The following is a 27,633-nucleotide window of genomic DNA, read 5'->3' as shown; positions in this document are numbered from 1 at the left end:
CGCGGCTGCAGCCTGGACGTGCCCCCCCCCCGCCGTGCGGGCGCTCCCGTCAGACCCCCCCCCCCCGCGTGTGAGGGGCAGCCCGGACTCCTCCCGCCTCTGCCCCGTGTGGGGGGGGCAGGCTGGCACCCCCCCCCCCCATAGAACAGACGCGGCCGCTTCCGCCCGGGGCGCCATTTTGGAGCCGGGCCGTGACGTCACCGCGCGCGCGCCGCTCTCGCGTGACGTCACGGGGCGCGCCGCTGTCGCGGGCGGCGCGCGAGGACCCCGGGGCTGCCCGCGCTGCCTGCCGGGAAGATGGCGGCGGGCGCGCGGCGCGGGTGCCCGCTGCGCGAGGACAGCTGCAGCCGCCTGGCCTCGCAGAGCAACGTCTACGGGCTGGCGGCGCTGGGCGGGGCGGGCGCGCGCGGGCTGCTGGCGGCCACGCTCAAGGGGCAGGTGACGCACTTCCGGTACCAGGCGCTGCGCCCCAAGCTGCGGCCCGTGGCCAGGGAGCTGCAGTTCACCTACATCCCGGGTGAGGGGTCAGGGGTCACGGGGTGGGCCCGCAGGCCATCTGCATCCGGGGTCAGGGGTCACGGGGGGCGGGGCCAGGGAGCTGCAGTTCTCTGCAACCTGGGTGAAGGGTCACTGGGGTCAGAGGTCACGGGGGAGGGGCCAGGGAGCTGTAGTTCTCTGCAACCTGGGTGAAGGGTCACTGGGGTCAGAGGTCACGGGGGAGGGGCCAGGGCGCTGCAGTTCTCTGCAACCTGGGTGAAGGGTCGCTGGGGTCAGAGGTCACGGGGAGGGGCCAGGGGGCACACAGGGGCGCAGGGGGGGGTTGGGGACTAGGGGGCGGGCCCTAGAATGGGGCTGGGCGGAGGGGGCTGCGGGTTGGGGGGCGGGGCCTTATCCAGGGGGAAGAGCTGGCCCCGCCCCACCCCCTGCATGTTCACCTGCAAGCACCGCCCCTGCGGCCCCATTGGCTGGGAATCGTGGCCAATGGGGGCTGCGTGGGTGGAGCTCCAGGCCAAGGCAGGGGCCTTAGGGTGGCTCAGCTCCCTTCCCCCCACAGGACGGGCCTGGAGCTTGACGGGCTGCGGCCCCTACGGCCCTTCTTACCCTGGCCCTGCTGCTGAAGGAACCGGTCTCAGCGGCTCCTCCTGGCGTGCGCCTCTTCTGCAGCCCTGCAGGGGGCCACCACAGCTGGGATAGAAGCAGGGGGCTGGGAATAAGGAGCCCTGGGTTTGGGAATGGGGAGGGGCCTAGAGGTTAGAACGGGGACTCCTGGATTCTCCTCCCAGCCCTCCTGCTGATTCTTTGTCTGGCCTGCTGCCTGTGGCTCAGGGAGGGTAACGGGACTGCGTTTGTAAAGTGGTTTGAGACCCTCTGATGCACTGTAGCCGTTGTTTTTAAAGGCACGTGAGAGGTTATGGGAAAATACCCTGTGTTTGTATAAGGCCTGCAAACAGGAGTCCAGTATTGTGTAAAGTTTATTGCTATTACATTCAACTTTGTGATCTTTGGCAAAAATCTAAACTGTTAATCTAAAATTGTAAACTCTGCAAGGCTGTTCTGTTAGTCTGTGCGTGTGCAACGCTAGCACCGTGAGACCTGATCTCCAGTGTGAATAATAATAACCAGTTCTTACATGATTTATTTTTTTCTTGGCAGTTGATGCTGAAATTGTCTCGATTGATACTTTCAGCAAGTCGCCCCCAAAAAGGGGTCTTGTGGTGGGAATAACTTTCATTAAGGTATGTGCTTTTGCTTTCCTGCCTCCACTTCCTTCAGCAGATGGCATTTGTTGTCATTTAAAAAATGCATGTAGCTCTGTGGAAGGGGCTGTAGTAACATCTGAGAGGGAGTAACTAGCAGTGACCCAGTCAGCTGCAGGGCAGATTCTGCTCTGTGTGTCCAGTTCTGCCATGTGTCCTGAGTGAAGATCTAATCTGTTGAACTTGGAGCCCAGTTGTTTGATCTAGTTACCATATGTGACCCCAGTTACTGTCATGTCTGAATACCTCACAGTTCTATCCACTATTTGATTAGTCAGTTAGTCCATGCTGTTGTCCTTATACAGGTCGGCAGTGGAGACCCAAAGAGGTTTAATGACTTAGATGCCCAATTGCCACTAAGTTTCAATAGAATTTGGGTGCCTAAGTCCCTTAGGCTCCTATGAAGAAACTCAGCTCAAGTTCTTAGGCTTCTTCGCTGAGACAGTCGGCGTGCCAATGGCTGAGACCTGCTCTGTGCCACTGGTACAAGGAAGTAATGATTCCGACGTTGTCGTGCGCAGCCGGTGGAAAGGGCTGAATGTTCCACAGGCCACGGAACCATTCCAGGGCAGTGATAACTTTGAGGCCCTGATTAGCTGCCTGTGGTCCTGTCCAGCATCGTTCCCTTGGGACCCTCTGTCTCTCCGTCCAGCTCTTGTCTGATAATTCCACCGTCGGCTCCAAGGGACGGGGACTGTTTCTGCCTCGCCCTGTGTGGGCCTGGTCCATGACTCAGGCTCCTAGACAATAAATAATAGTCCAGGTGCAGGATTGAATCTCCATTGCTGCTCCCCGGAACCGAGCGTCCCTTTACAAAAATAGGATGATAACTTTTCCTGTCTAAAGTGCTGTGCTTTGAAATGAACCCCAGAGGTTCTGTTTCCTCACATGTCTGGTGAGAATCAGGTGGATTCCTCTTCTCCTCTGTCTCTCTGTAGGACTCTGGAGACAAAGCTAGCCCATTTCTGAACATTTATTGTGACTATGAGCCTGGATCGGAGTATAACCTGGACTCCATCGCACGTAAGGAAGCGAGCTAACCTCTGACCTCCGGCCCTGGCGCTGTTGTCGATGGCAGCAGAGAGCAATAGAATTGGCCTCCGGCAGCCGTCCCAAAGCCTGCGGTTTTGTCACATCTCACAAGCTAAGCCGTTTCAGCCTGGCTCTTTACTTAGCCGGGGGACCTCTAGAGAAAGCTGGGTGCTGTGGAGAGAGGTTCCGGTGTGACTCAGCTGCTTGTGCTCTGACGAGTGGGTGCTCTCCCCTGCCATGGTCCCTCTTTCAGAGAAGCCATAACTGAGATCTGGCCCATTACGGGTTGCAGAAGGACCCCTGGCGCTTTCCCTAGAGCTCGGGCTGTGATCCCTGGAGTCCTGGCTAATGACATTGTTGTCACAAAGTTCCGGAGAGCGGCAGCTGCTGGCCGAGGGCCCAGCTCCACAGACAGCTGCATGGATTAAAGGGGACATGGGGTGATATTGTCACTCTTACTTCTGCACTGCTGCTGGCTTCTGCAGGAGCACAGCAGTAAGGATAGCAGCGCCGCAACCCCCCTACAGTAACCCCTGTGTCCTCCCCTCCCCAAATCCTCTTTGGATAGGATCCCTGCAATGGCAGGGCTGTGAAATTTCAGATTTAAAGAGCTGAAATCATGACATACACAATTTTTTAAATCCTGTGACCATGAAGTTGACCAAAATAGACTGAACTTGGTAGGGCCCTTCCTGCCACTGTGTGAAAATCCTGGTAAATCTGTGCCCTTCAGAAAAGCAGTTTTGGGGGTGGGGAGAGAGGGTGTCTGTATCTTAGGAACCCCTTTGTCTCATCCCCAGTATGGTCACTAGACCCTACCCTGCGCCCCCATGAGGTGCACCCCATTCGGAGGCAATCTGAGTTTGCCCGGCAGCTTTCAGAGGCCCTTTGAAACAGAAAACTGGCTGTTGCCTTCACTGGCGACCTGGCGCTCCTGGCTTGGAGACTGACGTGTGCCATGCCAGGCTCACAAAGCGAGCCGGTGCCAGTGGTGGGACGCGAGTGCCGCTCTCCTGGATCCCGACTGCCTCCCTTGGAGGTGGGGTCAAAGCCTCAGTTAGAGACGCCAAGCTACAGAGCGGACCCCTAACTCGCTGAGAGCCAGCGGTGCGATTTGTGGGCTCGTGGTGTTCGAATTCCCCACCGACTGTGGGTGCAAATTACCTGCTCACCTGTCTCTGCTCTTCCCCTCCAGAAAGCTGCCTGAACCTGGAGCTGCAGTTTACCCCATTCCAGCTCTACCATGCCGAGTACGTACACTGCTCGCCCACACTCGCACCTGGCCGCCCGCGAGCAAACCCGCGCCGCGTGCCACGACCACCCAGCCCCTCCCGGCGTTAAACAGTAGCAGTAAAACGGACGTTGAAGACCGAGGGGTTTGCCAGTGCAGCGTTCGGAGACCAGGCGTGTCCAGCGGGCGGGGTCGGTGGGGCCGTTGGGCACTGCCACGGGGGTGATCTGGGAAAGACGTTTCAGAACCGCCTGAGGGGGCTTCCAGTCTCCATGGCCCTTGGCATTGATAGTGGTGACAGAGCGGTCACTGAGCAGGGAACAGAGCAGTTTGGGAGAACAGTCGTGTTTCCTGTAAGCTGGCTGCTTGGGCGGCCACCCAGGAGATTGAAATGCCACCCAGCTGATTAGCAGAGTGCCGGCATGTATTCCTCCTGGTTGTGCACATGCCTCGGTGCACAGCACAACATTTATTCCACACAGGGATGGCAAAAGTGAGAGGGGCATAGTGTCTCCGCTCCCCCTGCGTCGGGTCGGCTTTCACGACGGCATCACCAGCACAGGGTGTCTGTCGGCGGGAGGCAAACGGAGATGCAGCCGCTTGCAAAGCAGCTTGCAGCAGCTTAAGCTTTTCGGTGTAGTCCTGTGCCAGGACTGTTCGCGCCCTTTCAGTTTTCTCCAGTTAGGCGCACCAGCCCCCGGTGGGCCCCGGCTCCCGTTCCACCCAGGGAAACGGCTCCGCTTTCCTTAAACCCCCTGGCAACTTCATGTCTCCGCCTGGTCTCGCCTCCGTTGGCAAAGAGCTGCCGTGTCCCTCGCCGCAGGCGGCTGCGTGGCGGGGGGCGGGGACTGCGCGCGGGATTGTGACACGCTCAGCGCCGTTCCAGACTAATCCGGCCCTCGGGGGTCCCTCCGCAGCCACGCTGCTTCTTCCCGCCGCGGCACCTCGTGGAACGGCCCCGCCCGGCTCACTGTGCTCCCGTTCTGCTCTTGCAGGGTCCACGCCGGAAACCAGCCGGAGACCGTCTTCCTGCTGAGTGGGAACGACCCCTGCATCCACCTGTACAAAGAGGTGAGGGCGCCGGGGCCCCGTGCCAACGCAGCGCCGCGGGAGGGTCCCTTGCGCAGGGCCGACGTGCAGCCGCCTCGGGGGGAGTCGGCAGCATCGTGCCCTGGTGTGCAATGGAGCCCCCACCGGGGAGGTCGCCGGCGCTTCCCCAGCCATCCCGTGGGACGGGCAGTGGGGGGCTGTGCTGCCCTGCCTGCCCCTCCGTCCCTCTGCCCCCAGCCCCGCGTTTGCTGAGCTAGCACCAAGCTCTTCGCAGGAGAATCCGCCGGGGCCCTTCATTGCTTCTCACGCCAAGAGCCCTGCAGCGCCCGGAGAGCTCCCAGTGCACGGTGGGAATGCGAGCGCTGCCGCTCTCCCGGCACTGCACACGGGCAAGTCTCGTCACACCTCTCGAGATGGGGAAACTGAGGCACAGGGCAGGAGAAATGACCTGCCCTGGTCACCCAGCAGGCCGGTGGCAGGGCCAAGAATAGATCCCGGGTCTCCTTAGACTGTTCCAACCACTAGGCCACGCTGCCTCAAAGACACGCTGGGGCCGGTTCCACCCGTAGCTCCACTGGTGTCAACGGGAATAACTGGGACTGGCCCAGTGTCTCCGAGCTGGGCCTGGTCCAGCTCCCGCGCTAACATGCCCGCCTCCCCCGGGCAGAACGAAGGCTTGCACCAGTTCGAGGAGCAGCCGGTGCAGAACCTCTTCCCGGAGCTGCAGGACCTGCCCAGCAAGTAGGAGAAACGGTTTGTTAGCGACATGTCCCCTGGGGAGAAGGGCAGTGCGGGGGAGGGGCGGTGCTGGGGTGAATCAGCAGTGTGGGGGGGGCAGTACAGGGGCGGAGCAGCAGGGGGGGGAGGGGCTCATTATCCCAAACGGGGTCAGGCCCCCATCAATGCCCTGCGGGAGTCCAGACAGCTGTTTGCTCCAGTGCCTGGCCTCTCCCCAGCATCCCACGCCGGGCCTACCTGGGGCCTCCTTCCCCCCTCAGCCCCTGGGAAGGGCGGTCGGGCACCCCGGGGACTCTGCTCCCGTCCCTGCGCCTCCTGCCTCCTTTCCCTGCTCCCCTCCCCCCACCAGGCACCCAGCCCGCGTCTCCTGTCCCCGCAGTGTGCTCTGGCTGGACATCTGCAACATGCCCGGCTCCGGCCGGCGCCTCACGGCCTTCGGGTGCCAGAGCGGTGACCTGCGCGTGGCCCAGGTGGATCAGGCCAGCAGAGGTGAGCCGGGGCTGCCCCTCCAAGGCCACGCAGGGCAGGGACCGGGCCGGGACTCGGACCTGGGATCGGCTGGGCCGAGCCGGTGCCCCCGCCCCATGGGGCTAGGCTGAGCCCCCCGCGCTGCACCTGCCTGGGCCGCTGAGAGCCCCTCCCCTCCGAGGCGGACGCTGGGGCTGCAGGGGACTCGGCCGAAGCGAGGCTCCGCGCGGCTGGGGGACAGCAGGCTGGGGGTGGGGGAGTGGAGGCACTGGGTTGACCCTGCCCTGCTCTCAGCCGACCAGGTCTCTGCTGGGTGGCGTTTCCACGGCCCAGGCGTGGGTCTGCCCCGGCTCCGGCCTGCCGCACGTCGTGGCCCCACGGGGCCTTGGAGAGTTGGGAGCCGGGGCCCGTTCGGCTCTCGATTGCAGATCCGGGAATGGGTCCGAGCTAGGCCTGTCCCCACACTCCCGCCCAGCCGCCATGTGGGCCGGGCCTTTGCTCCGCCCGCCTGGCCCTGAGCCCCGTCTGCTCCCTCGCAGAGGTGCTGCAGACCTGGAGCATCCAGCAGGACGGCCCCATCTCCAGGGTCCTGGTCTTCCGGCTCCCGTCCTGCCTGGAGGGGCCCCCTGCTCCGAGCGGTAAGGGAGAGGCGCTGGGGGCGGGAGGGATGGCGCAGGCTGGCGTGGGACTCGCTGGGGGCGGGATGTGCGGTGCCCTCGTGGCGCGGGGCACAAACCGACTGGGGCATGTCCCCCCCACACAGCCCCTCCCTCGCACCCGTCACACGTCTGGAGGCTGCCTGAGGGGGAGCTAACGGGCGCGGCTCCATGCCCTGCGCCTTGGGCCCCGAGGGGCCCGCGTGGAGTGGGCTGCAGGGCGGCAGCCGGGGCGTGGGGGGAGCCAGCCCCGAGCTCTGCCATGGCTGGGGGGTCTCCACGTCACGGCTGCTGTGTCTGCTCCCCCAGGGCCTGCCGGCGAGCAGGGCTACAGCGTCCTTGTCACCAGCACCCTGGAGCTGTCGGTGGTGTACAGGTCAGTGCCGGGGCTGGGGGCTCTCGCAGTGGGACCCTCTCCGGGCGGGGGGCCAAGGGCTCAGGCGCTGACCAGCTCGCCACAGCCTGGCCCGGCAGGGCCCCTCCAGGGGAGCGCACGGCCCCTGCACCCCTCAGCTTCCGCTGGCGAAGGGGCTGTGGCCGGGAGCGGAACGTTCCTCCGACCGCGTTGACACCCAGCCAGCCTCCTCCCCGGGGAGCCTCCCTCGGCCTCGCCTGGGCAGAGCCCGGCCTGTGTCGGGTAACTTCCCCCTCCGGCCCCAGGGACGTCCTGAGCCAGGGACTGGCCGACCAGCTCATCCTGCCGTGCAGCGACCAGTATGACAGCGTGCTCTGCGCCCTGGTGACCGACGTGGACTTCGACGGCGCGCCTGAGATCCTCCTGGGCACCTACGGGCAGGTAGGCAGGGGCCCCCGCGAGCCGGCCCCCCCGCTGCCGTGTGCCCGGATCCGGGCCCCTGGCTCAGGGATGGCTCGGGGGCCAGAGGGGGAAGTTACCGAACACAGTTACCCCCCCCCCCGCTGGCTATGCCGCCCTCTGCAGCCTGGCCCGGCCCCTCTGTCTGCCTGCTCCCAGCATCCCCCCCCCCCCTCCCCGCTGCAGGAGCTGCTGTGCTACAAGTACGAGGAGGCGGGAGCCCCGGGTGCTGGCGAAGCCTCGGCGGGGGGGTTCCAGCTGCTCTGGAGGCGGAGTTTCCCCAGCCCCCTGCTGTCCATGGAGTACGTGGACCTGACCGGCGACGGGCTCTGCGAGCTGGCCGTGGTGTGTCTGAAGGGGCTGCATGTTCTGCAGGTGAGTGGCCCCGCGGCTCTCCATGGGCTCCGGCGCCAGCCCCCGCGGCTCTCCATGGGCTCCGGCGCCAGCCCCCGCAGCTCTCCATGGGCTCCGGCGCCAGCCCCCGCGGCTCTCCATGGGCTCCGGCGCCAGCCCCCGCGGCTCTCCATGGGCTCCGGCGCCAGCCCCCGCGGCTCTCCATGGGCTCCGGCGCCAGCCCCCGCGGCCTGCCTGGCTGCAAACCCTGCTTCGCTTCCTGGCCTAGCTGGGCGAGGGATTGCTGTCCTCATGAGACAGCTGCTGCGTCCCACCCCAGTGGTGGCTGCGTGGCCAGGGCAGGGAGCCCTCCCTGTGTGCACAGCTGCTGCGTCCCCCCCAGAGGTGGCTGCGTGGCCGGGGGAGGGAGCCGTCCCTGTGTGCACAGCTGCTGCGTCCCCCCCCCAGAGGTGGCTGCGTGGCCGGGGCCGGGAGCCGTCCCTGTGTGCACAGCTGCTGCGTCCCACCCCAGAGGTGGCTGCGTGGCCGGGGGAGGGAGCCGTCCCTGTGTGCACAGCTGCTGCGTCCCACCCCAGTGGTGGCTGCGTGGCCGGGGCAGGGAGCCCTCCCTGTGTGCACAGCTGCTGCGTCCCCCCCCCGGGGCCCCCCCCAGAGGTGGCTGCGTGGCCGGGGGAGGGAGCCGTCCCTGTGTGCACAGCTGCTGCGTCCCACCCCAGTGGTGGCTGCGTGGCCGGGGCAGGGAGCCCTCCCTGTGTGCACAGCTGCTGCGTCCCCCCCCCCAGAGGTGGCTGCGTGGCCGGGGCAGGGAGCCCTCCCTGTGTGCACAGCTGCTGCGTCCCCCCCCAGAGGTGGCTCGTGGCCGGGGCAGGGAGCCCTCCCTGTGTGCACAGCTGCTGCGTCCCCCCCCAGAGGTGGCTGCGTGGCCGGGGGGGGAGCCCTCCCTGTGTGCACAGCTGCTGCGTCCCCCCCCAGAGGTGGCTGCGTGGCCGGGGGAGGGAGCCCTCCCTGTGTGCACAGCTGCTGCGTCCCCCCCCAGAGGTGGCTCGTGGCCGGGGCAGGGAGCCCTCCCTGTGTGCACAGCTGCTGCGTCCCCCCCCAGAGGTGGCTGCGTGGCCGGGGGGGGAGCCCTCCCTGTGTGCACAGCTGCTGCGTCCCACCCCAGAGGTGGCTCGTGGCCGGGGCAGGGAGCCCTCCCTGTGTGCACAGCTGCTGCGTCCCACCCCAGAGGTGGCTGCGTGGCCGGGGCAGGGAGCCCTCCCTGTGTGCACAGCTGCTGCGTCCCACCCCAGAGGTGGCTGCGTGGCCGGGGGGGGAGCCCTCCCTGTGTGCACAGCTGCTGCGTCCCACCCCAGAGGTGGCTGCGTGGCCGGGGGGGGAGCCCTCCCTGTGTGCACAGCTGCTGCGTCCCCCCCAGAGGTGGCTTGTGGCCGGGGGAGGTGAATTGATCTTTGTGTTTGTGGCTTTAGTTCTTTGCGATCTTTGGGGTGAAATCTCCTCTCCTCCCCCACAGCACAGCCTGACGCAGACGGCCCAGTGCCTGCTGGAGAGGCTTCGGCAGGAGGTGGCCCGGCGGGCGAGCCGCAGCCCTGTCCCCCAGCGGCTGCCGGACGCTAGCACGGCCGGGGAGGTGGCAGAGGAGTAGCTGGGCAGGCCCTCCCCTCGCCACAGGCATTTCTGGCCAGTCTCGTTCTGGGCTCCTTCCCTCCGCAGGGCCTGGGAAGGGCTGGCTCTCCGGTGCCCGTGGCGCATTGATCAGTTCAGGGGGAGATCAGGGCAGGACGGAGGATCTGGCCCCAATGGACCTTCTCCCCCGCTCAGCCGGAAGAGAGGAGCAGCCGGCCGGGAAGCCGTGCTGGTTCCATGCGACGTGTGCTGGTGCCGGAGGGCCGAGCGCTGCGCCAGCCCCTCCACCCGCTCGGCGCCAGGGGGCAGGTTTGACACCAAGGGCCCAGCTGCCTCGGACGGACGTTTACCTTAGTGCCCCTCTGCCCAGCGAGCGTGGGGGGCGGGGGGTTCCCATTTGCCTTGGGGGCACATGGCCCCTCGCGGTGCCTCGGCCTGGCTTGGGGGGCCTGTCTGCTCCCGCGCGTGTCTGCTGCCCGCGGAGGCGCCGTGTCGTACAAATAAAGGGTGAAACGTGAGTTCTGGCCTGGGCTGCCCTCTGCTCTGATCCCCGGCGCGTGGTCTCCACAGCTGGTGTGATCGGCAGGCTGCCCCGGCAGAGGAACCGGCGGTACCCCGGCCAGCGCCAGCCAGCCGCCGGGGCCCGTGGGAGCTTTGTGCAGCGTGCGCCGATGCCCCGGGGCTCCCTCGCACGCAGAACCTGGCCCCCAAGCTGGCACAAGGGCTCAGTCTGAACGCGCGGCTGGATTTCCCCGAGCGCCCTGCACCGCTCCGTGTCCAGCTCCTGCTGTGGAGCGAGGGCTGCAGCCGGGCCGGGGGGCCTTTCAGTGCCCCCGTCGTTCCTGGGGGGGCGGGCGCTGTTTGAACGCTGCCTGGCTGAGGGCGGACTCGCCTCTTTTCGGGGCCTGGCAGTGGCCTAGGAGCCAGGGTTCGGAAACCACCAATAATGAATCGCTAAACCCCTGCAAGGGTGTTTATCCACCTCCGCTTGCCCACAGCGGCGCCGCCCTTGGCTTGAGATGGATGCCCTGTGTGAGCCCGATCAGCCATTTAGCCCCTCTGGGCCTCAGTTTTCCCATCTGTGAAACAGGATCAGTTCCCCCTCCTTGCTTCTCCCCTGGAGCTAGACTGCGAGTGCCAGGCCCCGCTCTCGCTCTGGGCACAGGCCTGGCCTGAGCTAGCGAATGCGGATGAGGTTGCTCTTGGTCGGCGACTCTTCTAGCACAGAATCATCCCCCCCCTCCCCCCCCCAGCCGGAAGAGTTTGGTGGTGCATCTGGCGGGGGAAGGGCAGCTGCCCTTAGCGAGCGGGGCGGGAGCTTGGTTCTCTCCCCAAGGCAGCCCGGCGCCGGTGCAGAAAGCTGCGCTAAAAATAAATCAAGCAGGGTGGTTCGCAGGGAACTTCTCTCCCCCGGTTCCTACAGTCACATGGACTCAGGCCCTTGGCCCAGGCGGCCTGGCCGGTGTCTCGATCGCCCCGGAGCACAATCAATGCCCGGTTTGCTCAGAGCCAGTGGCTCCAGCCCCCCCCCCCCCCCCCCCCGGTCCCACACAGGCAGGGCCCGGAACCGATCCACTCTGGGCGCCTGGAATATTCCCCCAGGGGGGGCAGGGAGTGGCAGGGAAGCCAAAGGGAATGGGGGGGGGGGCTGGAGCATTTTCCCCAGGAATTGCCTCTGGAGAGAGCAGCAGCGCCCCAGTCCCGGCAGGACACAAGCAACGGGGCGTGGGCCCCTCGGCCCGGCCCTGAACCACATGGGGCGCGAAGCAGTGTGGCCTAGTGAGTAGAGCACTGGCCTGGCGAGCTGGGTCTAGGGCAAGTCCCTCTTCCCCCCCCCCCATGGGTCAGGCCCCCAGCCCTCCCTGTGCCTGTTTGCGCTCAGCCAGGGGCTGCCTTGTTCCCCGGCCGGCCCGACGCCAGCTGGGCCGCAGGGCAAAGGGGTGAGCCTGGCCCCTTCTGCTCCCAGCCCCGGCTGCCTGGCACTGGGCGCCCTGCCCCTGGGGTCAGCCCCGGGAGGGGGAGCCGGGCTTCCCTCCTGCTTGCGGCCCGGCCAGGGACCGGGCCAGACTTCTGCCGGGGGTGGTGGTGTGGCTGGGAGTGCCAGGCCCGGAGCTGCCCTGTGTGGCTGCAGGGGCTGTCAAGGCTGGGGAGGGGGGCTGGGAGCTGTCTAGGCTGGGATGGGGGGGGAGCTGCCCTGGTGGGGGGGGGGTTGGGAGCTGCCCGTCTGGGAGGGGAGCTGTCTGGGCTGGGGAGGGGGGGAGTTGCCTTGGTGGGGGGGAGCTGGGAGCTGCCCATGGGGGGGAGCTGTCCAGGTGGGGGGCCTTGGGAGCTGTCTGGGCTGGGGAGGGGGCTGGGGGGGGGAGTTGACCATGGGGGGGGCTGGGAGCTGCCTTGGTGGGGGGAGCTGGGAGCTCCCCCGCTGTCCAGGTGGGGGGGGGTAGCTGCCTGTGGGGGGGGCTGGGAGCTGTCCGGGCGGGGGGGTAGCTGCCTGTGGGGGGGGGGGCTGGGAGCTGTCCGGGCGGGGGGTAGCTGCCTGTGGGGGGGGGGCTGGGAGCTGTCCGGGCGGGGGTAGCTGCCCGTGGGGGGGGGCTGGGAGCTGTCCGGGGGGGGGGGCTGCTCGTGGGGAGGGCTGGGAGCTGTCCGGGGGGGGGGGGGAGCTGGGGGAGCTGCCCGTGGGGAGGGCTGGGAGCTGTCCAGGGGGGGGGGGGGGAAGCTGCCCGTGGGGGGGGGGCTGGGAGCTGGGAGCTGGGGGGGGGGAGCTGCTCGTGGGGAGGGCTGGGAGCTGTCCGGGGGGAGGGGGGGAGCTGCCCGTGGGGGGGAGGGCTGGGAGCTGTCCAGGGGGAGGGGGGGGGGGAAGCTGCCCGTGGGGGGGGGGCTGGGAGCTGGGAGCTGTCCGGGGGGGGAGCTGCTCGTGGGGGGAGGGGGGCTGGGAGCTGTCCGGGGGAGGGGGGGGAAGCTGTCCGTGGGGGGGGGGGGCTGGGAGCTGTCCAGGTGAGGGGGGAGCTGCCCGTGGGGGGGGCTGGGAGCTGTCCAGGTGAGGGGGAGCTGCCCGTGGGGAGGGCTGGGAGCTGTCCGGGGGGGGAGGGGGAGCTGCCCGTGGGGAGGGGCTGGGAGCTGTCCAGGGGGAGGGGGGGGAAGCTGCCCGTGGGGGGGGGGGCTGGGAGCTGTCCAGGTGAGGGGGGAGCTGCCCGTGGGGGGGCTGGGAGCTGTCCGGGGGGAGGGGGGAGCTGCCCGTGGGGAGGGCTGGGAGCTGTCCAGGGGGGGGGGGGGGAGCTGCCCGTGGGGGGGGGCTGGGAGCTGTCCAGGTGAGGGGGAGCTGCCCGTGGGGAGGGCTGGGAGCTGTCCGGGGGAGGGGGGCTGGGAGCTGGGGGGGGAGCTGTCCTGCACGCGAGGTGCTGAACGCAGGGGAGCGCTGCGTCTCCTCCCCGCCGCCTCCCCCCAGACCTGGGAGCTCCCCGATGCTGAGCCCCGCCCCCTTCTGCCCCCCGGGCCCCGCCCCCCCCGCCGCTCGCCCCCCGCCCCTGCCCAGGGCCCGCCCCGCGCCCCGCCCCTCCCGCGGGGCGGGCCCGGGCTGGGGGGGGCCCGGGGGTTTCTCTGCACGCGCCGGGCTGGGGCGGCTCCCCCCGCGCACGCAGCCCCCCCCCCGTCGCTGCTTCTCGCGCTGCAGCCGCCGAGGCGAGAGGCGCCGACGCCAGGTAGGAGCGGGGGGGCCTGGGGGCGGCAGGTGTCCGGGAGCTGCCCCGTGTGGGGGGGGGCTGCCCCGTGTGTGGTTGGGGGGAGCTGCCCCGTGTGTGGTTGGGGGGAGCTGCTCCCTGTGTGATTGGGGGGGCTGCCCATTTTGTGTTGTGGGGGGGGCTGCCCCTTGTGGGGGGGGAGCTCTCTCTTATATTGGTGGGGGGCTGCCCCTTGTGGGGGGGGAGCTCTCTCTTATATTGGTGGGGGGGCTGCCCCTTGTGGGGGGGAAGCTCTCTCTTATATTGGTGGGGGGGCTGCCCCTTGTGGGGGGGAAGCTTTCTCTTATATTGGTGGGGGGGGCTGCCCCTTGTGGGGGGGGAGCTCTCTCTTATATTGGTGGGGGGGCTGCCCCTTGTGGGGGGGAAGCTCTCTCTTATATTGGTGGGGGGGCTGCTCCTTGTGGGGGGGGGAGCTCTCTCTTATATTGGTGGGGGGGGCTGCCCCTTGTGGGGGGGGAGCTCTCTCTTATATTGGTGGGGGGGCTGCCCCTTGTGGGGGGGAAGCTCTCTCTTATATTGGTGGGGGGGCTGCTCCTTGTGGGGGGGGAGCTCTCTCTTATATTGGTGGGGGGGCTGCTCCTTGTGGGGGGGGAGCTCTCTCTTATATTGGTGGGGGGGCTGCTCCTTGTGGGGGGGGAGCTCTCTCTTATATTGGTGGGGGGGCTGCTCCTTGTGGGGGGGGAGCTCTCTCTTATATTGGTGGGGGGGCTGCTCCTTGTGGGGGGGGAGCTCTCTCTTATATTGGTGGGGGGCTGCCCCTTGTGGGGGGGGAGCTCTCTCTTATATTGGTGGGGGGGGCTGCTCCTTGTGGGGGGAAGCTCTCTCTTATATTGGTGGGGGGGGCTGCCCCTTGTGGGGGGGGAAGCTCTCTCTTATATTGGTGGGGGGGCTGCTCCTTGTGGGGGGGGAGCTCTCTCTTATATTGGTGGGGGGCTGCCCCTTGTGGGGGGGGAGCTCTCTCTTATATTGGTGGGGGGGGCTGCTCCTTGTGGGGGGAAGCTCTCTCTTATATTGGTGGGGGGGGCTGCCCCTTGTGGGGGGGAAGCTCTCTCTTATATTGGTGGGGGGGCTGCCCCTTGTGGGGGGGGAGCTCTCTCTTATATTGGTGGGGGGGCTGCTCCTTGTGCATTGGGTGGAAACTTCCCCGCGTGGGGGGCTGCCCCATGTGCCCGCTGCCTTGTGCCCTGGGGTGTCACGTTCCCAGGTCCCTTGCGTGCCCCCCCCCCCCGGGGGTTTCTCCTGGCAGGGGCCAGGTCTGATAACTGGCCCAAGCGCCGCCCAAGGCCCCCGGATTTGCACCTGATGCCTCAGTGGAAAGCAGCCCCCCCACCCCCACCCCCACCCAGCCCGGCTTGCGAGGGCTCCTGTCCTCAGCCCCCCGGTCTCCCCTTGAGCGTTCACAGCCGAGCTCCGCCTGGGCGGCTGGGGCCACAGGGCTCACGCCCCTCGTGCAGAGACGGGGCCCCCCGCAGTCGCCACGGCCCCCAGCTTGGCGTGTGGGGGGCCTGTCCCACGGCCACGCAGGCGAGAGCTGGTTGCTAGGGGAATGATGGAAGCTGCCAGCGGTGGCCCCAGCACACAAGAGGCAGGAACTGGGAGGCCGGGTGCAACTGGGCACCATGCCACGGGGCCGCGGGACCCTCCCCCAGCGGGGCTCCACGCGGGTCAGCTCGCTGCGCCCCACAGGTGTAACCCTCCCCCAGCGGGGCTCCACGCGGGTCAGCTCGCTGCGCCCCACAGGTGTAACCCTCCCCCAGCGGGGCTCCACGCGGGTCAGCTCGCTGCGCCCCACAGGTGTAACCCTCCCCCAGCGGGGCTCCACGCGGGTCAGCTCGCTGCGCCCCACAGGTGTAACCCTCCCCCAGCGGGGCTCCACGCGGGTCAGCTCGCTGCGCCCCACAGGTGTAACCCTCCCCCAGCGGGGCTCCACGCGGGTCAGCTCGCTGTGCCCCATAGGTGTAACCCTCCCCCAGCGGGGCTCCACGCGGGTCAGCTCGCTGCGCCCCACAGGTGTAACCCTCCCCCAGCGGGGCTCCACGCGGGTCAGCTCGCTGCGCCCCACAGGTGTAACCCGGGCGCTGGACACCGTGCGACATCAGGCAGCCGCCGCAGCGGGGCCCAATTGGGCCAGGGCAAAAGCTGGTCCTGGATCTCTCATGGACTCCGAGGGGGGCAGAGCCCCCGAGTCCAGCCCCCCACCCAAAGCAGGACCAGCCCTGGCTCCATCAGCCCAGCCAGGACTGAAACACCCCTAGGGATGGAGATCCCCCCCCCCATCCCAGCGCTTCCCCACCCGCCCAGGAACATCCTTGTCCTAATCCATCCCAGGCCTCCCCCGCTGCAACCTGAGCCCGTTGCTCCGGGTTCTGCCATCTGCCGCCCTGCGATCAGCCTCTCGCCAGCCTCTCTGGAACCTCCCGCAGGGAGCTGCCGGCTGCTGGCAAATCCCCCCTCGCTCTCCCCTTCCGCCGACTGAACAAGCCCCGATCCCTCAGCCTCTCCCGGCCACGTGCTCGTTTTTCATTGCCCTGCGCCAGACCCTCCCCTGCCGCCACGTCCCTTCTGCCGTGGGGCCGGGCGAAGTGGGGATCCCGGGCACGTGGCTTTTTCTGTGGGGAGCCACCTTCTCCCCTCGCTAAGGGGCTCGTGGCCTCTCCATGATCCCGCGCCAGCTGCTCAGGGACGCCGGGTGGGCGCGCGGCCAGTGGGGCGGGACGGAGGCGAGATTCCGCTGTGCTCCCCGGGCAGGTCCCCACGCCCTGGGGAGGGGGCACACGGAGCCCCAAGGTGTCAGGGCTCAAGGGGTTTCCCTTCACGCCAGGGTTGGGGCTTTAGAGCCGCAGGGCCAGGTCGTTGGCCGGGGTCTCTGCCCTGACTTCGGAGGTGCGAGGTCTGATGGACACCCCCGCGAAGGCCGGAACCGCTGGCTAGAAACCCTGGTGCTCTGGTCCTCCCCCTCCCCTGGCTCCTGAGTGGGCCCCTGCCCGAGGGAATGGAGACTGGGGAGGGCAGGGGCTGGTGCACACGGAGAACAGTGTGTGTGGATGTGCAGCCACATGCATAGAATGTACTGGGGGTGATACAGCGCTGGCTTTGTGTGGGCGGTAACACACTGACAGCCCTGCATGTGTGATATGTATCACACACACACACAGAGACACACACACACTCACAGACACACACACAGAGACACACACAGACACACACACAGACACACACAGACTCACAGACACACACACAGAGACACACACAGACTCACAGACATACACATAGAGACACACACACACAGACACCCATAGAGACACCCGCCCGCCCACACACCCTGTTCCTTGCAATGTTTTCACACTTGAATTTAATTGGCGGCTAATGCTCCATCAGCGACTTCCAAGTCCCGGGGCCTGGCCGGGCGGGGGGGCCTTGGGGCCAGTGCTCTGCCAAGTTAGTGGAGCCAGGAGGGGACTTGGCTGCCGGGGGGATCTGCCCGCCACTGGGGACAGACCCGCGCACGACGCGCTCCTCTAGGGAAACCGCCCCCGGAACGGCTTGCTCAGCTGTGGCTCCTGGCTGGCCCAGAGCAGCCCCTGGTGGGCAAGAGGCAAGGGGAGGGCGGTGGAAGGGGCTTGGGAGTCTCTGCTCCCGCTTGTCATGAGGGGCCTGATTCTTTGTTCCGACAGGGACCCAACTGGACTAGCCGTTGGGAAATGGGCCACTCCGCCGTGGCTCCCCCGTGGACGCTCTGCTCCCGGAGTCACCCGATCCGCGCTGGAAGCGCGTTGATCCGTCTCCACAGGGATAGGAAGTGGCCCTGTGGCTCTAACACAACTATTCAGGGTCATGCGCTTCCGTGGGTAAAACCCACTTCCTTGGAGGAGCGGGGCTGGAGGGGAGAGAACCCAGAGAGCAGCAGCTGCGCCTGTCAGATGGCCCGTCTGTGTCTTGGGTTCTGTTCACTCCACTCCAGCTCGGCTGAGGAAGCGGCTTCACCCCCGGGAGCTCAGGGTGCTCTCCCTGTTTTCGTTAGTCTCGAAGGGTGTGTCTACACTGCACCGTTTCTTCAGGAGAACAGCGTTATTGCAGACTAACAGTGCGAGCGTCTGCGCAGCCATTCCACTATTCCCAAATAAATTCGAAAATAGGACGGCTTCGTCCGAAATCTGCAAACCTCATTCCGCGAGGAATCACGCCGCTTCCAAAATAGCTGTTTCGAAATAAGGCGAGTGTGGACGCTCCCTGCTGCTATTTCAAAATAGCCCCTCCCCAGTGGCTTTCAATCGAGAGAGCGCGTCTACGTTCGGGGAGCCGGCCTCGGGCTCCTTTGGAGGCTTCCCTGCAGCGTAGACGCGCTATTGCAAAACAAGCTATTTCAGAACTATTCCGGAACAGCTTCCTTCGAAATAGGCCCAGTGTAGACGTCTCCTGAGGGTGTGTCTACACAGCTGGGCTTAACTTGGAAGAAGCTTCACAAACTGACCTACGTCAATTTGCAAAGCTTCTTTCAAAATTGGGAGCATCTGCTCAGCACTTATTTCGAAACAGAGCCCTCTTCCTCCAGCCTCCCGTCCTCCTCGTGCTATGAGGGTTACAGGCGTCGGAGCAAGACCTCCTACGCTCGACAGCGTGTCGACATTATTTCCAAAGAACATTTCTGCATAGACGACCCTAAGGTGACCGGGACTGCTCGTTGTTTTGAAAATTGCAGACTAACACGGCGGCCTCTCTGAGACCTTCCCGGTCTGTGTCTGTGAGGGGCCAGTCCTGCACGGCCTGTGCATCTGAGCTAGGACCCCAGGCCTCGGAGGGGTCCACGCCGGAGACAGCCTCTCGCACAGGCGGTGGCAGCCCCAGACTCTACCACCTCTGGGACCCTCCAGGCCACCACCAGTCCCGAAAACTGGGTTTGCTTTGGTCACCGTCGGAGCGCGTCGATTTCGCCCTGGCCATGCAGACGGAGGACAGGTGGCTCCATCAATAATCCTAGAAACAGAGAGGGACAAAAGCCACTCAGCTGCCCCGTTCCGGGGTCTGTCAGTGCCTTCGCTCTGCCCTCCCACCTGCACAGCTCCAGGCTGGTCTGAATCTCTGGCCCCCGAGCGTGTCTGTTCCTAGTCGCGCCGTACGAGCGGAGCAGGGGCGGCCGAGGCCTGGAGCTCTGTGTGGGTCACAAGGGAATCCGGAGCCAGAACAGGAAATATTGCAAAGGCCAAGCCAGCCAAGATGTCCCCCTGGCCTGTAACATCCCCTGCTTCCGGGCCTGGGCTGAGCTCTGAACCCATCCTGGCAAGGAGACCTGTCCTGGCTGGGGGCTAGTTTTCTCCTGACTGCTGGGTTTTCTGCAGCTTATTCTGAGCCATTTGGTTCATGTGGCAGATGAGTGGCTAGCGGGCTGGGCCGGGATGCAGGAGGTGTTGTTTCTAGCACTGGCCTGCTCGGGCGAGTCTGTTCCCTGCTGCGTGCCTCAGTTTCCCCCTTGCTAAAATGGGGTCAATGACGCACACCCCCTTGGCAATCTACCAAGAGGACTCCGGCTAGAACACAAGTCACTCCAGATTTCCAGGTGGTGCTAACAACCCTCTTCAGACCCGGGCGGGTCACTCAGCAATTAAGGCATCCTGAAATCAACAGCCATGCCTGGCACCTGGTGGCCAGGAGTTCCGCCGGCTCCTTATCATGATGCACCTGGGGCCTCTTACGGCCTCATTCTACCACACCCACCCAGCGCAAGGGCTTCGCTGGTGCTTGAATCCAGGCGCTCGGCCCTCGCTGGGGAGGAAAAGTGGCTCTCAGCACCGGCAAGTGTGGCAGATCCTTTGCCCCTGTGTTGCTAGGGAAGAGAGAAGGTAACCATGGCGATACCGACTAGACGTACGAACTCGTCCAGAGCAGCCGCGCTGGTTATTCTTAGCCCCAGTGCGGATTTATTTTATGTGCCAGGCGCTTTCCAACCCGGCCCAGCTCCAGGCCACCCACAGTCTGAGACAGCTCTGGGTCCAGGCTCTCTGCAAACTCAGGCAGGCGCCCCTGCACCGTTCCTCCACCCCATCAGAGCTACTGTCTCGGCCAACAGAGGCGTGGCTGGATTCTTGGGCGCGCACTGTGCTAGTGTCTCATGCCGCGGCACTTGACGGTCATTACAGAAAACACAAGTTTCTAGCCCGCTGGTCCCGCCAAAAGGCTGAAAACACGGCCCAGCAGTACCTGAGACCACGGCTCTCCGAGGGGCAGCTGCTCGTGGCTCCCAGTTGCATGCCACGAATTGTTAGTTCTCAGCCATGTGCAGTGAGGTGTTGGCTCTCAGTGTGGGGGGGTGAGGCGGGGGTGGGGGCTAGGCTTTGGGCAAGGAGTTGGAGGCTGCGATTTGCCAGGTCTCAGCTTTGTGTGATGAGCTGACCAGTCTCAGCTGTCGCAGTGAAGTGGAGGTTCCCAGCTACTTCCCAGCTTTTTATTAACTAACCCCGCCCCCCCCAGCTGAGATCAGAACCTGACCCGCACTAAGCGCTGCACAGACACATGGCGAGACACAGCCCCTGCCACCGGCAGCTTCCAGTCGAAACCGACAAGGGTTATGGGGGAAACTGAGGCTCAGGAGATGAAGTGAAGTCTGAGGTCGCCCAGCCAATAGGTCAGACCAAGGGCTGGTCCAGCCCAGAGTCCTGTCTCCGATTTCGGAGTGACTTCCACCCCCGTCGTTCGATTTCGGCTCAGCTGGAGCCAGCCCATGGCTCCTGTCTAGGGCTTTCTAGCCCCCCACCCCTCGCTCCTCCTCCCCCAGCCGAGCCCAGGGCCCGGGGTGCAGAGAGCTCTGCGTGCTTGGGCCCTGCTGAGTGAGTCCCAGCGCTGTGTAGCAGCCACGGGGGGCAGGCCGGATGCACCAATCCGGGGCGAGCGAACACAATTGCCATTGTCACGGGCCGCGCCTCCTGGCTGGCTAATTGCTGTTTCACCCTGGCGCCGGTAATGAGGCGATTACATTAATTACAGGAGTGTTCCCGCTGGAGTCGGAGACGCCCGCTCTCCCGGCCGAGCGCAGATCTGGGTGGCAGGCGCCTTTCCCCGGGCAGCTCCCCAGCCCTGGGACCACCGGACAGCCCCGGCTGAGCCTTCGGGAGCTGCCGCCTCGGGCCGGGGAGGCCCCAGGCCAGCCCCACGGCTCATGTCAGAAGGCAAAGCTCCATCCGTTCCAATGGAGCAGCACCTGGGGGCCTAGCCCCATGGACCGCCATGGAGTTATGGCCCATTGGCCCGAAGGACCGCCCTGGAATTATGGCCAATTGGCCCCAGTTGGGGGGCTGGCCCCATGGACTGCCATGGAGTTATGGCCCATTGGCCCCTGGACCACCATGGAGTTGTAGCCCATTAGTCCCTCTGGCCCCATGGACCGCCATGGAGCTATGGCGGATTGGCCCTGTTGGGTGCAGGAGGATGCGCCCGGCTCAGCTGGGACCATGCCGGGGGCCGTGGGGCGGGGTGGGGCCGGCGGGCAGCCAGTCCCACGAGCCGTCCGGGTTTCTATTTTCACCGTCCCTGGTTTCTTTCACCTTTTTATAAACATTCCCGACTCTGGTTGCTATGGAGACGCCAGCGTTGCTAGGGGAGGGGCCTGGCATCCGCCCACCAGCGTGGCACTGAGGCAGCGGCGTCTGTGGCGGGTGGGCGTGGGCCGGCCGGGCCGGGATTCTCGGCTCCTCGGTCCCCGCTCATGGCCGCCCGGCAGCCCTGCCCTGGGACCCCCGGCTGGGCGGGGAGGGGGGTCCCGGGCTCGACCGGAAAACGGGGCAGCAGGCGCCGACTCCGCCGCTGAGCAAATCGCTCCCCTGCCCGGGCCCAGGTCCCCGCCTGCCGTTCGCCTAAGGAGGCTGGGAACTTGGCCCGGACCATGGCCCCTCTTACTGCGTCAGCAAGTCCCTGCAGCCCGGCCCGACGGGCCCTGATCTCGGGGGGGTCTGGGGGCGCCCGGCCCGACGGGCCCTGATCTCGGGGGCGTCTGGGGGCGCCCGGCCCGACGGGCCCTGATCTCGGGGGGGTCTGGGGGCGCCCGGCCCGACGGGCCCTGATCTCGGGGGGGTCTGGGGGCGCCCGGCCCGACGGGCCCTGATCTCGGGGGGGTCTGGGGGCGCCCGGCCCGATGGGCCCTGATCTCAGGGGGGTCTGGGTGCCGTGCGAGTCTGGGTTCGTGCAGCGCCTCGTGCAGTAGGGCCCTGGGGGTTTCTCTGCTGGGGACGGGCTCAGCTTTCAGAAGTCTGGGCGGCGCCGGGCTATGTGCCGCTCTCCCATGGAAAAAGAAACCTAAGTCCCTTCCGCAGAGCTGGCAAAACGCCGGTCTCAGGTCTCCGGCCTGGGCGAGAGCCTGAAGCCGCCCACCGAAGTGACGTGTTATTCCCAGGCTGGGGGTGCTGCTCGTTGCAGGACGGACGAGCTGCCTGCCAGGGTCCAGCCGATGCTGCCTCTCGCCCAGCAGCAGGGCCAGGGTGTCCTGACCAGTGATCCACGCGTCTTCCCGTTTGGATCAGCGCCGGCGCGGGGCCTGCACCCCGGGGCCCAGATCGGCACCGACGTCTCCCGCCGGCCCCGCACAGGGACCCTGGTGCAGCCCTGGCCCGGCTGGCAGGACTCGTGGTAATTCCAGGGCCCCGCTAGGAGCAGCCCGGCCGCCCCCGCACTCTCCTCAGCGCGGCCGGGGATCTCCCTCTCGCCCCTGCTAACGGTCTGGGATTTACCCAGGTTGGAGCAATCGGCTCCGTCAGCTCCTCGGAGCGGCCGGGAATCCTCCGTCACGGGCGCTTCGCTGCCCTCCCTGGCACACCCGCCTGTGCGGAGCTGCAGGACTGGGGGCGCCCGGCCGCTGCACAGAGGGGCCCTGTGTCACGGCGAGCCGGGGTCCCCCAAATCCTGCAGCCCAAACAGACTCCACCCGTCGTAGCACAGAGAGGGGCTTATTGTTCCCCCAGAGTCCAGCCCAGCACAGGCGGGTTGTGGCTACAGGGGCCAGGGCCAGGATGCCTCAGACTCATCGCCCCTAGGCCCCCGCTTAGCGTCTTCTCTCCATGCTTCCCAGACAGCCGCTGCCTCCCCCCCAGTCCCTGCCCCCCAGCCAGGTGCTGGTCTCCGCCCTCCCCCCTTTGTCTCTCCCTAGGAGGCTGAGCCGGGCTGTCTGGGTTAATCCACATTCGGGAGTGTCCGTGAGAATCTCCCATCCCAGCGCAGGGGGCCCCGGGTCACAGAGCAGACAGCCCCCCCCACGGCGCACTCTGTCGATGGAGCCCCACTGCTCAGATTTGGGACTCTCAGGGGCCCCGTTCTCCTGCCCTTGGCAGCTTGAAAACTCGTGCGCTCTCCTGCCAGCGTCCCCCGCTACCCGCCAGCCCTGGGATCCCGGGCTCTCTTGCGTCTCACCCAAGGACAGCCCCCCCCGGCCTGCTGCCATCTGAGGTCTTCTGCCTTCCTGCCCCCCACCTGGATGTGGGCTCTTCGCCGGCCGCAGCTGGACACACAGAAAATGGCATTAAAATCCCAGCGTCTCCCTCTGACGGTGTTTCGGGGACCCCTGACCCTGCACCCCCGTAGCAGCCAGATGTGACTCCGCCAGCCAGTCGAACAGGGAGGTTCGTTGCTTCTCAGAGATACGGCCCGGCCCGGGTTCGAGGTGGACAGCGGAGTAAGGGGCAGGCAGCCTCAGACCCCCTTGGAGCAGCAGTACCCAAGCCCCCGAATCCCCCGCACTCGGCTTAGTCTGTTCTCTTCATGTTAGCCCAAGGAGTCTTTTGTCCCCTGGGCCCCAGGAGGTAAGACTCTGACGCACGTCCCAGTGCGTTCTCTTCATCCAGAAATATAACTTGTGCCGAAAGTGTCCGTCTGCTATGTCCATTGGACAGACGCCAAAGAATCAATGCACAGAAAACAGACATCAGGCTTTTTCCCACAGAGAAAACTGTTGCCTGCCATTTGAACCGACTGGCCAGTCTCTCAGTGACGGTAAAACATGCCTATTGCTTCAAAGAGATTGTAACTTCAGACTCAACGAGAAGCCTCAGAACTGTCATTCAGGCTTAAATTTGACACTTTACATATGGGCCTTAACAAAGATGCTAATTATCTCACCCATTACAAAGCCAGCTTCCCCAGTTATCACCCCTAATGTCGTTACCTCACAGACACTAACCTTCCCCCTCTGTTCTAAATCTGATTTGTCGATGTCATGTGTGTTCACTACACCCGTTGGTATAGATGGTCGGGCCAATTTTCTTCCACTATTTGATCTGAGGAAGTGGGTCTGGCCCACGAAAGCTCCTCACCTAATAAACCATCTTGTTAGTCTGTAAAGTGCTGCCTGGTCCTGCCTTTTGTTTCAGCTGGACCAGACTCACACGGCCACATTTCTATCACTATTCCCCAGTGAGTCGTGCCTGGCCTCCCCACTCATGCAGAGAGCTGCAAAATGGGGGAGGGTCGGGGGGGACTGAGGTACACCCCCCCACACACACCCCCTACAGCACCCCCCACTGCGTCACACTCCCCGACATGACTTGACATCGTTTTGCTAAACCCCCTTAGGGGTGCGCCCCGGCAGATGCGGCTTCTCCAGGCTCCCCGCTATTCCCTGGGGCGGGAGGCTGGCCCGGCTCCTGTCCGAATGTGCCACTCGCCTGCCTAATCCCATTGTTCCTAAGCGGGCAGCCAAAGGCACATATGTGCATGGGGATGTGCACACGCTGCCTGTGTGTGCCAGTGTATGGGACTGGTGTGCACAAAACGGCGTGTGTGCATGCTCTTTGTTTATACACACAAAGCTCCGGGTGCACAGAGGGGAGGTGTGTACAAACCCGGGTGTGAATGTGTATACTCTATGTGCATGTGTGTATGATCCATGTGCATATGAACTGCATATGTGTTTGCGCATAGTGGGTGTACATACAAACCCAGGTGCGCGGGTGTCTGCACTGCACGCGTGTGTATGTGCCCCTTCTGTGCCTGTGCACCTCCATGTCCGGTGTACGTGCATGCTGTGTGGGCTTGAGTCTTCGCCTCCCTAGCGGCCGGGCCCCAGAGAGGATAACAGCCTACTGCTGCTGCTGGCTAAGCAGGTTCTCCTTTAGTCACACGTTAAGCTGCCTGGGGGCGGAAGGCCTGTACATGGTGGGGACAGTCACAGGGACTGTTTCTCTATCGGATGCTCCATCCTGAGGGCAGGGTTGGGCCCGGGCTGTTCCCAGGGCACAGCCACAGAGCCAGGCTTGTTCATCCTGGGGGGCAGGTCCCTCCCGCCGGGGCTAGTGAACAGAGAACGCTCCGAAGGCAGCTGGGGCAGGGCAGGGTGGGGGAGCCAGGCTGGGACCCGGCAGCCTCCATTGGTTGGTTAGCGCAGGAGCCGGGTGCAATCCAGCTCAGCTTGGGGAGGGGAGTGGTGTCTAGTGGTTACGGGCGTGGCTGGGCACCAGGACTCCTGGGCTCTCTCCTGGCCCTGGGAGGGCCCAGTGGGTTGGGACGCCTGCCATGCCATTGCAACGCTCTGTCTTTCTCTCCTCTAGATCCGGCCGGGCCTGGCAGCCGGACCAACGCGCCCGAGACCATGGCGCTGGCACGGCACCCCCTGCCCCCCTTCCTCGCCAAGGCGCTGCTGGCGTCTGCCCTCCTGGCTGAGAACGTCTCCCACGCGGGCGCCTTGGAGACAGTGCCGGAGAGCAACCTGACTTGCCGAGGGTCCAACCAGTGCCATCCTGGGGTGCTGCTGCCCGTCTGGCAGCCGGACAACCCCTCCTTCGGCGACAAGGCCGCCCGAGCCATCGTCTACTTCGTGGCCATGATGTATATGTTCCTGGGCGTCTCCATCATCGCTGACCGCTTCATGGCCTCCATCGAGGTCATCACCTCCAAGGAGAAGGAGATCACCATCACCAAGGCCAACGGGGAGACCAGCATCGGCACTGTGCGCATCTGGAACGAGACAGTCTCCAACCTGACCCTGATGGCGCTGGGCTCCTCGGCGCCCGAGATCCTGCTCTCCGTCATCGAGGTGTGCGGGCACAACTTCCAGGCCGGGGAGCTGGGCCCCGGCACCATCGTGGGCAGCGCCGCCTTCAACATGTTCGTGGTGATCGCCATCTGCGTCTACGTCATCCCTGCCGGCGAGATCCGCCGGATCCGGCACCTCCGCGTCTTCTTCGTCACGGCGTCCTGGAGCATCTTCGCCTACATCTGGCTCTACCTCATCCTGGCCGTCATCTCCCCGGGCGTGGTGCAGGTCTGGGAGGCCCTGCTGACACTGGTCTTCTTCCCGGTCTGCGTGGTCTTCGCCTGGATCGCCGACAAGCGCCTGTTCTTCTACAAGTACGTCTACAAGCGCTACCGGGCCGACCCACGCAGCGGCATCATCATCGGCACCGAGGGGGAGTTCCCCAAGGACATCGAGATGGACGGCAGCTTCCTGGCCAACGACCACCGGGAGAGCGCCTTCATGGACGGGGCGCCCTCCGCCTCCCCGGCCCTGGCCTCCACCGCCCAGGAGGAGAAGGAGCTGGACGAGAGCCGCAAGGAGGTGATCCAGATCCTCAAGGACCTCAAGCAGAAGCACCCGGACAAGGAGCTGGAACAGCTGGTGGAGATGGCCAACTACTACGCCCTGCTGCACCAGCAGAAGAGCCGCGCGTTCTACCGCATCCAGGCCACCCGCATGATGACCGGGGCCGGGAACATCCTCAAGAAGCACGTCTCGGAGTTCGCCAAGAAGTCGTCCAACCTCCTGGAGGTGCCGTCGGAGGCGGAGGAGGAGAACTACAGCAAGATCTTCTTCGAACCGTGCCTGTACCACTGCCTGGAGAACTGCGGCTCGGTCACGCTGACTGTGGCCTGCCAGCAGGGCGGGGAGGACTACCACACCTTCTACGTGGACTACAAGACGGAGGACGGCTCGGCCAAGGCGGGCTCCGACTACGAGTACAGCGAGGGGACGCTGATCTTCAAGCCGGGCGAGACGCAGAAGGAGCTCAAGATCGGCATCATCGACGACGACATCTTTGAGGAGGACGAGCACTTCTTCGTGCGGCTGCTCAACCTGCGGGTGGGGGACGCCGAGGGCATGTTCGAGTCCGACTCGGCCGACCACCCCAAGGGGCGGCTGGTGGCCCCGCTCATCGCCACCGTCACCATCCTGGACGACGACCACGCCGGTATCTTCACCTTCCAGGACAGGCTGCTGCGGGTCAGCGAGTGCCAGGGCACCATGGAGGTGAAGGTGGTGCGCAGCTCGGGGGCACGGGGCACGGTGATGGTCCCCTACCGCACGGTGGAGGGGACGGCTCGCGGCGCTGGCATCGACTACGAGGATGCCTGCGGGGAGCTGGAGTTCAAGGATGACGAGACTGTGTAAGTACAGCCCGCCGGTCCCTGCTCTGCCCGCCGGTCCCTTCTCTGCCCGCCGGTCCCTGCTCTGCCCGCCGGTCCCTGCTCCGCCCAACGGTCCCTGCTCCGCCCGCCGGTCCCTGCTATGCCCACCGGTCCCTGCTCCACCCGCCGGTCCCTGCTCTGCCCGCCAGTCCCTTCTCTGCCCACTGGTCCCTGCTCCGCCCAACGGTCCCTGCTCCGCCCGCCGGTCCCTGCTCCGTCCGCTGGTCCCTGCTCCGCCCGCCGGTCCCTGCTCTGCCCAGAGTTCCCTGCTCCGCCCGCCGGTCCCTGCTCCGCCCGCCGGTCCCTGCTCCGCCCAACGGTCCCTGCTCTGCCCACCGGTCCCTGCTCCGCCCGCCGGTCCCTGCTATGCCCGCCGGTCCCTGCTCCGCCCACCGGTCCCTGCTCCGCCCGCCGGTCCCTTCTCTGCCCGACGGTCCCTGCTCCGCCCGCCGGTCCCTGCTCTGCCCAGAGTTCCCTGCTCCGCCCGCCGGTCCCTGCTCCGCCCGCCGGTCCCTGCTATGCCCACTGGTCCCTGCTATGCCCACCGGTCCCTGCTCCGCCCGCTGATCCCTGCTCCGCCCGACGGTCCCTGCTCCGCCCGCTGGTCCCTGCTCCGCCCGCTGGTCCCTGCTCCACCCAGAGTTCCCTGCTCCGCCCGCCGGTCCCTGCTCTGCCCAGAGGCCCCTGCCCGGCCGCCTGGCGAGGCCTGGGAGTCCACTCCCGCACTCTGCAAGCCCCAACCCCCGGTGTTGGATTAGCCTGCCAGCAAGGTGCTGGCCCTCCCTGCTGGGGAGAAACC

At 65.8% G+C, this 27,633-nt stretch overlaps 2 protein-coding genes across 3 annotated transcripts in view; both read left to right on the top strand.

Moving 5' to 3' along the window:
• The first annotated feature begins 255 nt into the window (after positions 1–255).
• Positions 256–10,241, top strand: KPTN (kaptin, actin binding protein). 2 transcript variants are annotated; one of them, XM_089769862.1, is made up of 12 exons: positions 256–517; positions 1,654–1,736; positions 2,696–2,780; positions 3,985–4,039; positions 5,016–5,091; positions 5,738–5,811; positions 6,188–6,297; positions 6,816–6,914; positions 7,242–7,308; positions 7,593–7,728; positions 7,873–8,121; positions 9,611–10,241. In XM_089769862.1, the coding sequence occupies exons 1-12, from the start codon at positions 298–300 to the stop codon at positions 9,740–9,742; spliced, it is 1,386 nt and encodes a 461-aa protein (XP_089625988.1). In that variant the 5' UTR covers positions 256–297; the 3' UTR covers positions 9,743–10,241. The 2 variants fall into 2 exon arrangements, with proteins under 2 accessions (XP_089625988.1, XP_075774103.2); XM_075917988.2 differs by having other exon boundaries at positions 258–517; positions 7,933–8,121.
• Positions 10,242–13,336: 3,095 nt separating this feature from the next.
• Positions 13,337–27,633, top strand: part of SLC8A2 (solute carrier family 8 member A2) — a 55,441-nt gene continuing 41,144 nt past the window's right edge. Inside the window, exons 1-2 of the mRNA XM_075917977.2 lie at positions 13,337–13,418; positions 24,980–26,813. Coding sequence (XP_075774092.2) covers positions 25,021–26,813 — 1,793 coding nt within the window. The 5' untranslated portion in view covers positions 13,337–13,418; positions 24,980–25,020. The remainder of the gene's footprint in view (positions 13,419–24,979; positions 26,814–27,633) is intronic.

This window comes from Pelodiscus sinensis, chromosome 18, assembly GCF_052426305.1.
Source record: "Pelodiscus sinensis isolate ZL-2025 chromosome 18, ASM5242630v1, whole genome shotgun sequence".
Taxonomy (NCBI): Eukaryota; Metazoa; Chordata; order Testudines; family Trionychidae; genus Pelodiscus; species Pelodiscus sinensis.
This window is presented reverse-complemented; position numbering and strand designations above follow the sequence as displayed.

Coding starts and splice junctions, on each gene's coding strand:
- KPTN (XM_089769862.1), top strand. CDS start 298: ATGGCGGCGGGCGCGCGGCGCGGGTGCCCGCTGCGCGAGGACAGCTGC. Junction 1,737..2,695: donor TGGGAATAACTTTCATTAAG/GTATGTGCTTTT, acceptor GTCTCTCTGTAG/GACTCTGGAGACAAAGCTAG. Junction 5,092..5,737: donor GCATCCACCTGTACAAAGAG/GTGAGGGCGCCG, acceptor TCCCCCGGGCAG/AACGAAGGCTTGCACCAGTT.